The sequence below is a fragment of the Carcharhinus amblyrhynchos genome, chromosome 20, assembly GCF_965287045.1.
Source record: "Carcharhinus amblyrhynchos chromosome 20, sCarAmb.v2.hapA, whole genome shotgun sequence".
NCBI classification, from domain to species: domain Eukaryota; kingdom Metazoa; phylum Chordata; class Chondrichthyes; order Carcharhiniformes; family Carcharhinidae; genus Carcharhinus; species Carcharhinus amblyrhynchos.
This window is the reverse complement of record NC_137343.1, coordinates 16950326-16965256: the sequence shown is the minus strand read 5'-3', so window position 1 is coordinate 16965256 and position 14931 is coordinate 16950326. Positions and strand designations below refer to the sequence as shown.

The following is a 14931-nucleotide window of genomic DNA, read 5'->3' as shown; positions in this document are numbered from 1 at the left end:
TTTCATCTATTTGGCCTTTATAGCGAGGGGGATAGAGTATAAATGTAGGGAGGTCTTGCTGCAACTGTACAGGGTACTGGTGAGGCCACAGCTGGAGTACTGTGTGCAGTTTTGGTCACCACACTTGCGGAAGGATATATTGGCCTTGGAGGGAGTGCAGAGGCGGTTCACTAGGCTGATACCAGAGATGAGGAGGTTGGACTATGGAGGGAGACTAAATAGACTGGGTCCGTACTCGTTGGAGTTCAGAAGGATGAGGGGGGGATCTTATAGAGACGTATAAGATAATGAAGGGGGTAGATAGGGTAGAGGTAGAGAGATTCTTCCCGCTTAGAAAGGATAGCAGGACTAGAGGGCACAGCCTCAAGATAAGGGGGGTGCAGTTTAGATCGGAATTGAGGAGGAACTTCTTCACTCAAAGGGTGGTGAATCTCTAGAATTCTCTGCCCGTTGAAGTGGTGGAGGCTACCTCGCTAAATATATTTAAGTCATGGGTAGACAGGTTTCTGATAGACAGGGGAATTAAGGGTTATGGGGAGAAAGCGGGAAAGTGGAACTGATCCACTTCAGATCAGCCATGATCTTATTGAATGGCGAGGCAGGCTCGAAGGACTAGATGGCCTACTCCTGCTCCTATTTCTTATGTTCTTATGGATTTTAGTAAAGTGTTTGACAAAGTCCCTCATGGCAGGTTGGTTCAAAAAGGTTACATCTCATGGGATAAAAGGAGAGGTGGCTAGATGGGTAGAGAACTGGCTTGGCCACAGAAGACAGAGGGTAATAATGGAAGGGTCTTTTTCCAGCTGGAGGTCTGTGACCAGTGGTGTTCCGCAGGGCTCTGTACTGGGATCTCTGCTGTTTGTAATCTATATAAATGATTTGAAAGAAGGCATAACTGGTGTGATCAGTATGTTTGTGGATGACACAAAGACGGCTGGACTTGCGGACAGTGATGAACATTGTCGGAGAATACAGCAGGATATAGATAGGCTGGAAAATTGGGCAGAGAAATGGCAGATGGAGCTTAATCCAGATAAATGCAAAGTGATGCATTTTGGTAGGACTAATGTAGGGGGGAGCTTTACAATAAATGGCAGAACCATCAAAAGTATAGACACACATAGGGACCTGGGTGTGCAAGTCTGCAGATCCTTGAAGGTGGCAGCACAGGTTGGGAAAGTGGTGAAGAAGGCATATGGCATGCTTGCCTTTATAGGACGGGGTATAGAGTATAAAAATTGGCGTCTGACGTTACAGCTGTACAGAACATTAGGCCACATTTGAAGTACTGCATCCAGTTCTGATCGCTGCACTACCAGAAAGACGTGGAGGCTTCAGAGAGAGTGCAGAGAAGGTTTACCAGGGTGTTGCCTGGTATGGTGGGTCTTAGCTATGAGGAGGGATTGGGTAAATTGGGGTTGTTCTCCCTGGAAAGACGGAGAATGAAGGGAGACCTAATAGAGGTGTATAAAATTATGAGGGGTATGGATAGGGTGAACAGTGGAAAGCTTTTTCCCAGGTCAGAGGTGACAAACACGAGGGGTCACAGGTTCAAGGTGAGGTGTTGTGTAAGCAAATAGGACACCCAAGAGGCACAAAATGAGATCTCAACAGCAAATTAATCAATTTAGAATGCACTTTTCTTTTTGGTTAAGGAAAGAATCCTAGCTAGAACAGCACAAAAACTCCTCTCTGAATATCATCATGGGATTTTTGTTCTCCTCAAAAGGCAAATGGTGACAACTTAACATCTCACCTAAAAAATGGCACATCTACCACATGCTGCAGCACTCCTATCAACCTGTACTATGTGCTCAAGTTGTGGAATATGTTTTAGAAGCCACAATCTCTTAATTTGAGGGGAGAACACAACCAACCATGTGAAACTGACACATATTTAATATCTACAGCAAGATACACATAATAGATCCAAATCAAACAGGATACTGCCACTGCGACTCCTGCATTGATCAAAATGCTGATTGGGAGCATATTTAGCTCAACATTACCAATACTGGTCCAGGGCATGTTCCCAGCTGACAATCTCCTGTACAGCTGAGATCTTAACAGTACAGACTCTGGGCTTTACTATTTTCCACAACACAATAAGAAGTATAGATTTCTTAAAATTAGAATCAGCAAGTTCGAAGGAAAAGTCCAATGACAGAGCCAGAGTAATCCAATCCATGAGAATTTAGCAAAAAGATTTTAAAGCCTCAGAAATGCCAAGCTGGCAGTTCCTCAACATGCCCATTCACACAGAGGTATATATTTCAGAGTTATTTTTACCCTAATTTCATTTTATTTCATTAAAATAAAATATTTTTGATTCACTTGCAATGGTATATCTGTGTTAGAAACTGACTTAAAATTCCTCTTGGATCACCAGTTATACCATGCATTTACTGAAGCACAGTCATCACTGCCTGCCCCAAATCTCTATGTCCTGTATAAAAATCTTTAGTTCTGAGGACACCAGATTAACAAGGTCCCTGCAGTTAAATTCTGTTCTGCATTTTGTTGCACAAAATTCTCCACTTTTAGTGAGGTGAGTATCAACTTTTGTTGCGTGCGTAAATAATTCAATATCAAATCACCTGCCCACATACCTCTCTCCTGGTTTTCAGTTCTGGAAACAAGTATTGGGAGAGGTGTACAACAGGCAGCAATCCAACATCAATTTATTTAATTCCCCACAATCAACATCTTGGGCATCGCCCAGAACTCAGAAGACCAGGTCAGAGACTGGTATTCTGCAGTGAGTAATTCACTTGCTGTCTCTCCAAAGCCTGTCCACTATCTACAAGACACAAGTCTGGAGTGTGGTGGAGTATCCTCCACTTGCCTGAGTGCAGCTCCAACAAAATTCAAGAAGTCAAGACCATTCAGGACAAAGTAACCCACTTGATCAACAATTCAACCATCACCATAAACATTCACTCATTTTAGTACTGGCACAGTGGCAGCAGCATGTAACATTTATAAGACACAGTGCATCAACTTGCCAAGACTTCTTCAGCAGGACCTCCCAAGCATGTGACTTCTACCACCTAGAAGGTCAAGAGCTGCAGGCACATGGAAACACCTGTTTTTCTAAGTACTAATGTGCAAAGTCCCTTACACATCATTGTGACTTGGAAAAAGATTGTAATTCATCAAAATCCTGCAACTCCCTCCTTAACAGGTGTATTTGTACCATACAGACTGTAGCAGTGCAAGAAGGCCAGCAAGCCACCATCTCCTCAAGGACAATTAGGGGTGGGCAATAAATGTTGACCTTGTTAGTGACGCACACACCTTGTAAATGAATAAAAATACACCCTTGCCAAGAGTTCAAATTAAGCGAATCATGCAATCTGACCAACTGTTAAAGAATGGAGAGACAGGTTTAGGATCAACCAGGCAAAGTGAAACTCAAAAAAGGTGGACAAGTTGGAAAGCAAAAGCTGCGCATAATATGATATGTTTCAGAGGAATTTATATTGTCACAGTAACAGAGATTTTAAAAAATGTCAGTGCAATTAGAAAATTTTAAAAATGTATTTTTAAATTACTTACTTTCTCTAATGTTGTAGTGAGCAAGTGCACCTGAGTGTGTCCTGAGCTTTACAGGGTTAGAAAGATCAAATTTCATTCCCAGGTCTGAATAAATTTACCAAGCCAGATATGAGGGTAATGCAAATCCCGATCAGCTGCTTTTTGATTGGTTGCAGGAAACTCGAGATTTTGCACTGATAGTTTTAAAGTGTTACATGTATGCCATACAGGAATCTTACTATATTACACAGCAGAATTTTATATAATCTATAAAATAATTTTTGTACTGAATAGGATCAGTGCTTTAATATACATTGTAGTATTACATGTAATGATGAACTGTGATTTACAACCAACCCATAAACCATTTTATCTCATCATCATCAAATTGCTCTTTTGGAAGCTTGCTGTGCTTAAATTCGTTGCTGCATTTCCTACAATCACAAAAGCCCCAACAAATAGAAAGTACTTTGGCTGTAAGGGGCTTTGGGATTGCCTACATGTGCAAGGAACACTCTCAGGATAATGGGGTTCTTTCTTCGTACAAGAGCATTTTACCCTAGTGTAGAAATATAATTAATAAACAATTCGTATTTATGTAGCATCTTTAATGTAAGAAATGTTCTAAGGGCGTTCAATCAGGAGGGAAACATGGGGTTAACTGAAAGCTTGGGTCAAACTGATGAGTTTTATAGATGAAGAGAGAGGAATGGTGACTGTTTTCCAAAGTGTGGGATTGAGATAGCTGAAAGATCCTTTTCCACTGATGGAAATGTAGATCGATGGATTCTGAGGAATGAAGCACTCGGAGAAAGAGAGCTGGAACAATTTAGATAGGCAGGCTGGCGAAGCTTTAACTGAGAATAAGAATTTTATATATAACATGCTGGGGCCTGACAGCCAAAGTATGTTTTAGATCAAGGGCAATGGGTGCACGTTGGGCAGAAGTCTGGAGTTTTTGGAATGTAATATCTAGGGGACCAGCATAGAGACCTTTAGATAGTCACATGGAGGTCAAAAATTGAGGAGTAAGTGAGATAAAGTTCATTGTTCATTTTGCTTAGTATTTTTGGGTTCTTTAAAGGGTTAGATTACAGGTTATATCTGTGGTTTTAAAAGACATTGAGACTGAGGTAATCCAATGATGAAACTTGAGAGACCCTAAACTGATAAAGTATTTTTTCTCAATGTTTGTGATAATATTGATAAATATGAGAATGTTTCTGAATGACAAATGCCAGAAATTTAATTTCAACAGCTACATCTTCATTAATAACAGTTGATAATTCTCGATTCATATTCATAGAGTCCCAACAGAATCCCTACAGTGCAGAAAGAGGCCTTTTGGCCCATCGAGTCTGCACCAACCACAATCCCACCCAGGACCTATTCCCATAACCCCACATATTTACCTTGTTAACTCCCCCAGACAAAGGGGTCAGTTTAGTATGGCAAAAATCAATCTAACCCACACATCTTTGGACTGTGAGAAAAAACCAGAGCACCCAGGGGAAACTCACACAGACACAGGGAGAAAGTGCAGACTCCACACAGTCACCCGAGGCCAGAACTGAACCCGGGTCTCTGGCGCTGTGAGGCAGCAGTGCTAACCACTGTGTCACCATGCCATCCCTAGTTGCTTAAGCACCAAAGCTTTCATGCAAACTGCAACAAAAATGCTTACTATGTCAATTCATGTTTAAGAAATTTAAGAGATATGTTGAAGTGATAAAAAGAGCTCTTCAAGATGGTTGGCAGATGCAATGGATCTTAGAGTCAACTCTTATCAAAGTCCAAGGCTTTTAGTGTTTTAACAGATTGGATCAGTTAACGGAAAAATTATGGAATCTCAATTAAGAAATGATTGGCAGATTGGAATGGCCTTGGATACTCAAGTAAAAGAGCGGTAGCTTTATCCCAGTTTTCCAGAGATGAGAGAGGAAGAAAACTAGAGGGAAATAACACTTGGAAAGAGGCCACTTCAGAAAGAGAAAGATGTTCATGCAGGGGAAGCAAAAAGAAGTCAGTTCAGAGAGAGGGATAAAAGATATTGTAACCAACCATTTTCTGAAAGTAGAAGCCTAAAAATCATGTTGCCAATGTAAGCAGTGGAGCACTTCATGCCTTCACACAAGTCCCATGGTCTGCAATCTAGTGGAAGTATTAGATCCTCTCAAATAAATAACGGATCCATTAACAAAGCTGGCGTGGGGATGTTATACAAATTGGTTAATCAACGATATCCTCATATTATCATCAACAGTAGTATCTGGAGTAGAGAGTGAACAAAGTAAGCAGAGAAACAGCCATTAATGATGCACCAAACATGCGAGTTAGTCAGTGTGAACTTGCTGAAGCTGTAACCTGCCATAACAAGTATATTATACAAAGAGACAGAACCAGTTCACTGCAGAACATTCAACCTTGGACTGACAATGCAACTATTCCCAGAGCAAATGATTGTAAACATTCTATTAGTACCATAGGCTTAAGCAGAGATATGATTGCTGTAAATTATGTTGTTTCACAAGACCACCTCAGAATACAGAGATTGGAGTAGGTCATTTAGTCTCTAGTAGCCTGCTTCTCCATTCAATGAGATCACAACTGCTGTGTGATCCAACTCCACCTCTGCCCCATACCCTTAAAACCTTTGGTTAAGAAAAATCTATCAACCTCAGATTTGGAATTAACATATGGCCAAACATCATTTGTCATTCGCAAAAGAGATTTCTGGACTTTGACCGTATTACTCCTGAAAAATCTGGCTCTAATTTTTAGACAATGGCTTCAGCCCTAGACTTCACAAGCCATGGAAATAGTTTCTCCCTATCTACCCTTTCTGCTCCCCTGATAATCTTGAAGACACTGATCACATCATCCCTCAACCTTTTAAATACCAGGGAATACAACCTTATTTTGTAACATAACAGGCAGAGGTGATGAGAAGATTCTCTCTTGTATCCTAGTCTTCCAGATATAAAGACCAACATTATATTTGCCTGTTTGATTATTTTCTCTGTCTCTTTGTGATATTAATGATTTGTCTACATGGATCCCCAAATCTCTTCGGATCTCCATTGTTTCTAGCTTTTCAACATTCAGAAATTATTCTGTTCTATGTACTTCTTGTAATCCTGGGATGAAAACGATTGGTCAGTGCCATTATTTTCTTCATTACTGTCAATTCACTGACATTAATTTCCATGAATTCCCATTCCTAGTTCCTTGAGATGTCCTCTTCATCCACTGTAAATACTGCTACCAAGTAACATTTCCACCATTTTCTTCTTTTGATTTATAATTTTATTGTTATCATTTTTGAGGACCTGCATTGCTCTGAATCACCCTTTTTTGTGTTTAGTTTGATAGCCCTGACAAGTTTCTTCTCATATTCCCTTTTTGTAACTCTTACTATCTGCTTTGTCACCTTCTATTGATGCCCCCGTGTCCCCCCGTTGCCAAGATCTGTGCTAGTTTTTGCGTTTTTGTATGCCTTTTAGTTTAGTTTTTTGCTGTCACATATCTCAAATCGTCCATGGCTGATTTTTTTGTAATAGAGTTTTTCCCCTTAGAGATATAAATTGCTCCTGTATCATGCAAAATTATTTTTTGTACACCTCCTACTTATCTTGTCATTTTGCACATTAACAAATTTGCCCAGTTTATTTCAGATGGTCTCTGTTTCATATTGAAGAATCTTGGTAACTGTTTCAAGTTTCTCCCTTTCAAACACCATATTGAATTTGATCATATTATGACCATTATTAGAGAAGTTGCTATGCATTGTTGGGTTGCTAACTAAATCTGGTTTATACTCAGTACTAAATCTAATATGGTTCACTTGCTTGTCTTGGACATATTGTTGCAGAAAACTGCTATTAAGAAACTCAAGAGAATCACTGCCTTTCTGTCTGAGTTGGATCTGCTTATTCCAATCTATATTGAGATTTGAAATCATTCTGACTTGCTGAATCCTTGACCAATCTCTGCACTTATACATCTTACCACTTCACACTGCTCCTAGAGGCCTAGACACAACTCCACCACAATCCTCATTCTTTTTTTCTTAATTCTACCCATGAAGTTTCCATTGCCTCTTTACCTCTCATTATTACTGAAGCTGCACCTTAATTTCAACTATTTCTGTATCTTTCTGCTGGACCTATAACCTGCCATTTATAGTTCCTGGTCCACACTGTCTTGCAGCCTTACATTAGTAATAGCTACAATGTCACTTCCTCCCAAGTTGAATTTGAACCTGCAATTCACTCAATATGCTTCTTATACTCTATGCACATTTGGAATACACATGCTCAGATGTCCCGTGTCCAATCAGGCTTCATCTGCTTCATCATAAAGGTCAGAAGTGGGGATGTTTGCTGATGATTACATATGAACATATGAAAAAGGAGCTGAGGTAGGTCATTTGGCCCCTTGAGCCTGCTCTACAATTCAGTAAGATCATGGTTGATCAGTTTATGTTGAATTTCACATTTTCCTTTACCCTTGACAACTTTTGATTCTCCTGCCTAATGAAAATCTATCTCTGCTTTAAAAATATTCAGTAACCCTGCTTCTATCAGCTTCTGAGGCAGAGAATTCCAAAGTTGCACAACTCGCAGAAAAAAATTTCTCATCTCTGTCCTATATGCCTTTGATATGGCACCTTAACAAATGCTTTCTGCAAATCCAAGTACTGAATCAGTCCATGTCAATGTGCAGTGATATTCAGGTTTGGGCTGATGAGCAACATTCATGCCACTGCCGGCAGTGATCAGTCCCAACATGAGAATTTAATCATCACACTTTGACAATCAATGGCATTACCATCGCTAAATTCCCCACTCTCAACATCCTGGAGGTTACCTTTGATTAGAAATTGAACTGGACCAGCCATATAAATACTGTGGCTACAAAAGCAGGTCAAAGGTTGGGAATTCTGCAGAGACTAAATCACCAACTGACTCCCCAAACTCTGTTCATCATCTACCAAGTACAAAGTCAGGATTGTGATGGAAACTCCTATAACAATCAAGAAGCTCGATGTCATCCAGAATAAAGCAGCCCACTTGATTGGTACCCCACTTACAACCTCAAACCTTTGTGCCCTATACCACCAAAATACAGTGGCAAGAGAATGTACCATCTACAAGATGCACTCCAATAACTCACCAAATCTTCTTCGACAGCACCTGCCAAACCTGCAATCTCAACCACCTAGGACAAAAGCTGCAGATGCAAGGACATGCCACCACCTGCAAGTTTCCTTCCAAGCCAAACAGCATCCTGACTTGGAACTATGTTGCCATTCCTTCACTGTCACTGGATCAAAATCCTGGAACTCCCTTTCTAACAGCACTGTAGTTGTACCTACACCACATAAGAGCATAAGAAATAGGAGCAGGAGTAGGCCATCTAGCCCTTCAAGCCTGCCCTGCCATTCAATAAGATCATGGCTGATCTGAAGTGGATCAGTTCCACTTTCCCACTTTCTCCCCATAACCCTTAATTCCCTTGTCTGTCAAAAACCTATCTACCCGTGACTTAAATATATTTAGCGAGGTAGCCTCCACCACTTCAACGGGCAGAGAATTCCAGAGATTCACCACCCTTTGAGTGAAGAAGTTCCTCCTCAACTCCAATCTAAACTGCACCCCCCTTATCTTGAGGCTGTGCCCTCTAGTCCTGGTATCCTTTCTAAGCAGGAAGAATCTCTCTACCTCTACCCTATCCACCCCCTTCATTATCTTATACGTCTCTATAAGATCCCCCCCTCATCCTTCTGAACTCCAACGAGTATAGGCCCAGTCTATTTAGTCTCTCTCCATAGTCCAACCCCCTCATCTCCAGTATCAGCCTAGTGAACCTCCTTTACACTCCCTCCAAGGCCAAAATATCCTTGCACAAGTGTGGTGGCCAAAACTGCACACAGTCCTCCAGCTGCGGCCTCACCAGTGCCCTGTACAGTTGCAGCAAGACCTCCCTGCTTTTATATTCTATCTCCCTTGTTACAAAGGCCAGCATTCCATTCGCCTTCTTGATCACCTGCAAACTGGGTTTTTGCGGCTCATGCACAAGGACCCCCAGGTCCCTCTGCACCGTAGCATGCTGCAGCTTTTCACCCTTTAAACAGTAATCCCTCCTACTATTATTTCTGCCAAAGTGGATAACCTCATACTTGCTAACACTATACTCCATCTGCCAGGTCCTCGCCCACTTGCTCAGCCTATCCAGATCCCTCTGCAGACCTTCCACACCCTCCACACAATTTGCTGCAGCATGGGCTGCAGCAGTTCAATAAGGCAATACAACAGTACCTTACCATGGACAATATAATGGTCACATCTCACAAATAATTACACAAAACTATTCTACTGTTCTAATATTTTATTCATATCTGTCTTACTGCTCTCTTCTGGTTTATGTATTTTACATCTTTTGCATTTCCCCTTCCCTGTAGTGCCTAAAGCACAATTTCTGACGACTACTCTACTCCCTTATCATTAGATTATTTTAAATCTATTACTTATTTCACCTTTTCCACTTGATCCCTGTCTTCCCTTATTTAGAGTTTAAAGACCTTGTTACCACCCTATCTATAATCTTTGAAAAAGAATGCCTAAGAGAGAGAGAGACATTTTGTGAAGTACAACCAAGTTGAGGGTTGAACTGCCATTGTGCTAAACTGAATTATGCTATATTGACGTGAATCCTGCTAATAATGTGCTGATATAAATTGTTATTGCTAGTGTAGTTGTTACTATCTGTCATAATTTGACAAATGTGCCATTGTGTATACCGAGAATTAAGAAAATGAAATAATATTGAAGATATATCTGAATGTTGTCATTATTTCTTGGTCTCTGGTTAGCCAAATGTTCCATGGTTTTCAACAAATCCTGCTATTTATTTAGACTGTTATCAGAACCTATTCTTATCATTCAGTATGTGGGGTGGCATGGTGGCACAATGGTTAGCACTGCTGCCTCACAGCACCAGGGACCCAGGATCAATTACAGCCTTGGGTCACTGTCTGTGCAGAGTCTGCACATTCTTTCCATGTCTGCATGGGTTGCCTCCAGGTGCTTCAGTTTCCTCCCATAGTCTAAAGATGTTTGGATTATGTGGATTGGCCATGATAAATTGACCCTTCATGACAAGGGAATTAGCTGGGTAATTAGGTAAAGTGACAGAGATAGGGCCTGGGCGGGATTGTTGTTGGTACAGGTTTGATGGACTGAATGACCATCTTCAGCACTGAAGGGATTCTATGATTTTACTCTATGATTTAGTATTGGACTATGCTGAAACAAACAGAAAATGCTGGAAAATCTTAGCTGGTCTGATTGGACTTGTGGAGACTGAACAGAGCTAACGTTTCGAGTCTGGATGATCCTTCATGAGAGCTTTAATACAGACCTCTGCTAATAGCCTCGTTATTGTCAGATAATTCAGTAAAGTGTTAAGAATGAAACTTGGACAACACTGTCTTACATCCTTGTTGACTGAAGCTACTGAAAAACGTGGGCTATCCTAACATGTTTATCCAGAAGATCTGCCAGTTCCATGATAGTAAGAAGTCTCATAACACCAGGTTAAAGGCCAACAAGTTTATTTGATAGCACAAGCTTTGGCGTTTCGGTGAGTCACCTGAAGAAGGAACAAGACTCTGAAAGCTTGTGCTACCAAATAAATCTGTTGGACTTTAACCTAGTGTTGTGAGAATTCTTACTGTGCTTACCCCAGTCCAACACCGGCATCTCCACATCATGAGTTCCATAATAGCAACAGTCATGGAAGGTGGTGAAGTTCCCAACAGTGTCAGACAGACTTGTGTTCTAACTCCTACTTTAATGCTTTGTTTGCTTCTACGCTTGCTTATACCTTCAGAGATTGGCTAAAGGAGTGAATATTCATTGAAGGCTGATTCCAGCATTTTTTGTCTATATCTTAAAATTCCAGCAGAGGATATGGAGTTTGACGCAAAGATCAGTGTCAAATGGGATCAGTGTGACTTTTCCTGCCACTCTACTTGACCAGCGTTGTGGAACAAGAAAATTAAGAGGAACCCAAAAAATTGGTTTTGTGCCCAGTGACCTTCCTGGGCCACTTTTTGTGACACTGATTTAAATATTCAGTATCTCATTTCAATATATTTAGTGAGCCCGGGCTTATTTGACTTTCTGACCTTGCAAGTGGAGGTCCACACCAGCAGTGATCACAGCTGGTCCCTATTGAAGCCCCCTGGGGGGAGGGGCAGAGGAGGGGGAGGGGGTCAGAGTGAGGGGCAGTGCCTGCCTGGCACCCTGGGCAATGCCAGGGACTCTGAGAGACAGGGCATCAAGTGGATGGGGCCAGATGAAGGTGGAGTCAGGCGGCGTGGGGAGGTAGGAGGAGAAGGAAGGGAGCATTTTGCATTGGGTGGTGGCAGCTAGTGATGGGGGAAGCAATTGGGAGTCGGGGTTGGCGACCTAGAGTCGGGACCAGAAATCGGGGGTGGAGTCAGGGCTGCCAATTGGCATGCCGGTGATCGGGAGAGGGATTGGGGCCAGCGATCAGGGTGTGGGGATCGAGGTCAGCAATCATGGGACTAGTGATGTCCGGGGGCCGGGCATGCGTGATAACGCCCTGAGCATTCTGGTGCCCGCTTCTCTGGTGGGTTTAGGCTCTGCCTCCCCTACTGGCATGAATTAGCTGACAGCCTCTACATTGCTCAGAGTACTGTAAATAATCAGAACCCAGCCCGTTGGACTCAGGGGGCAACTGCCTCAATTTTTTAGCACAGCGGGCTGGGAGATTCCAGCAGCGTCAAATGCGTGGGATCCACGCTTGGCATCCTGACCCACTAATGTCTCCCAGTGCTAGATTCTCACCGGTGGCAACTGCATGCCAGAAATCAGCAGGGAGGCACATAAAATTATGGTAATTAATATTACCATATATTTTAAATCCTAATAGTGGGCCCAGGACTGACATCTCCGGGCCCACTAAACACTCTGACCTCGCTAGGAGTATTTCACTCCAATTGGGTTTACAGTAGTTCCCCACTTTGGGGAGCTAGCAGCCCAACCCCACTGGAGTGAAAGAAGAGAAATCGGGGCCACTCCGAGGGTTGGGCGTGGGAGGGCTGAGTGCCCCCTGGGCATTGGCACCCTGGCAGTGCCAGCCTAGGTCCCCAGCATTGCCAAAGGGGCAAGGTGCTGATGCCCAGGGCAAATTGGCACTGCCCACTGGGCATAGGGCACTGCCAAGGAACAGGGGCATTTGGGAGGCAGGGTCTCAGGAGCTATCAGTGGGGGTGAGGAGTCTTGCTGCCAGTCTGCATAGGGATCAGTGAAAGGAGGAGGGAGGCCAGCAATCAGTGAGGGCTGGGAATCAGTCAGGGGTGGTCAGGATTGTGGGGAAGAGATACAGGACTTCATGGTGGGGGTTCTGCACTGGGAGGTGGGATGTCTGGAACTTCAGGGGGTAATTGTCAGGGAGTTGGGGGTCAGCCCAGAAGTGGTTGGGGGGGGGGGGGGGGCAGTGACTGGGCTGTGGGGAGGTGGGGTAGTGTCAACATTGCAGCATTCACAGGGCAGGCCAGCGATTGAGCTGTCCAGCAATCAGGAGGCTCTCAGTGGAGGGCCACTGTGCACGTGCTGATCTCCGAAGTTACAGATTGGGCTACTGTGCGTGCACCTATCAGCACGCTGATTTCAGCTTCTCCAATGGAATAGGCCCTGCCCTTTAAACTTAATGATATCCACACTGGTGGCCTCTGTTTGCACAGAGATGTGGGAGATTCTTCTCAGAATTCCCACTGAAAAAAAGCATGATCTACTCCAGTTTTCACACAAATTCGACACTTAGAATTTTTTGGGGGAGAATTCCAGCCTTAGAATTATTTTGGGAAAATTACCCAAAATATTTAAATTATAGAACATTTCAATTCGTCTCCACAAGTAATGAGGTTGAAAATGGGGATGTGGTAAAAGCCGTAGACCTTTTAGCCACAGCCAAACAAGTGATCTCAGTTCTGCCAGTATTCGATTAGAAGAAGTTCTACTTAATCCCTGACGACATGCTGCACACAGTCTGATGGTGCAGTGATATTGGTGACATTAAGGCACTGGAGGATTCCAGTTAGGTGTGATCAGCATTCATGTGGACGTTGAGCAGATGCCATAGTTAATGCCTCTGGGGCTGAGGGAAAGAGCAATGATGAAGTTTTGAGGTGGCCTTGCAAAGCACCCCCCCGCCCCCAATAAAAAAGCTATTACTGCAGGTGAGCTGGCTGCACTAGGGCATGTGGCAGCGTAATCAAATTTAATCAAATGAAGGAAGGTAACCAAAGGCAGTAGAAGAGAATGGAGTTGGTAACCATGTAGAATTCTGCAACACTGTCACGTGTTGATATGGCTCCAAACAAGTGTATTGGTTCGGGTGAAGGGATTAAAACAAAATACGGGAGACATTTTAAAAATAAAACCCAATCTTGCCAGGATATCAGCTGTATAAGTGATGATGTGAGTGTTTAAGTGAGATGGTTTGAGACACTGAAAGATCCTATTCTCACCTGAACCCGTCTTCTCCAGTAGAGTCGGTCTCCGGCACAGACCGGGAGCCAAAACTCACCGGTGGGTGCCCCTGGGTCAGAGCTGCGTTCATCCTTTAGGAGCTGCGGTGAAGCAATAGATAACAGATTGTGAGAGATATTCAGGAGACACATACACATTAACTATTAGTATATCCAAGAAAGGAGGAATAAAGTGCAAACGTACACTGTGCGCTATCTTATAAAGGAGGATGTAATGTTGTTTCCGGGAAGGTCACACAATGTGTATGCCTTATTTCTGACTCCTGATGACTGATATGAAGATGTGAGCGGCTCGAGCTCCTGGCTCACCCAGGCGGCACTGTGTCCAGCCTGATCCCGGCTGCCTCTCCCCGCAGTGGCCGACTCGCTGCTGCTCCAGTGAGTGGATCCGCTGCCGAAAACCCGGCAGAGTCGCTCTTCCCCAACAAGTCTACCCCTGCTCCTGACGTCATTTCAATCGCATTTAAAGGGGAAACGCGGACAGATCCGGCCGGAGCTGGGGTGTGGAGGTGGGGTGGGATTGTGGAGTGGGGGAGTGGGGGGGGAGTGGGGGGGGGGGGGGGTGGGGGGGGGGGGTGGGGGAGTGGGGGGGGGGGGGTGGGGGAGTGGGGGGGGGGGGTGGGGGGGGGGTGGGGGAGTGGGGGGGGGGGGGGTGGGGGTGGGGGGGGGGTGGGGGAGTGGGGGGGGGGGGGGTGGGGGGGGGGGGGGTGGGGGGGAGTGGGGGGGGGGTGGGGGGGAGTGGGGGGGGGGAGTGGGGGGGGGGTGGGGGAGTGGGGGGGGGGGAGTGGGGGGGGGGTGGGGGAGTGGGGGGG

The 14931-nt window shown here is 44.0% G+C and overlaps 1 protein-coding gene across 2 annotated transcripts in view; it reads right to left on the bottom strand.

The window, feature by feature from the left end:
* inpp5jb (inositol polyphosphate-5-phosphatase Jb) overlaps positions 1 to 14534 on the bottom strand; it is a 90376-nt gene extending 75842 nt beyond the window's left edge. For both annotated transcript variants that reach the window (XM_080208172.1, XM_080208174.1), the window contains exons 1-2: positions 14304 to 14534; positions 14099 to 14200 (exon numbers count right to left, since the gene is read on the bottom strand). In XM_080208172.1, the coding sequence (XP_080064298.1) occupies positions 14099 to 14190 (92 nt within the window). In that variant the 5' untranslated portion in view covers positions 14191 to 14200; positions 14304 to 14534. The remainder of the gene's footprint in view (positions 1 to 14098; positions 14201 to 14303) is intronic.
* Between the last annotated feature and the right edge of the window lie 397 nt (positions 14535 to 14931).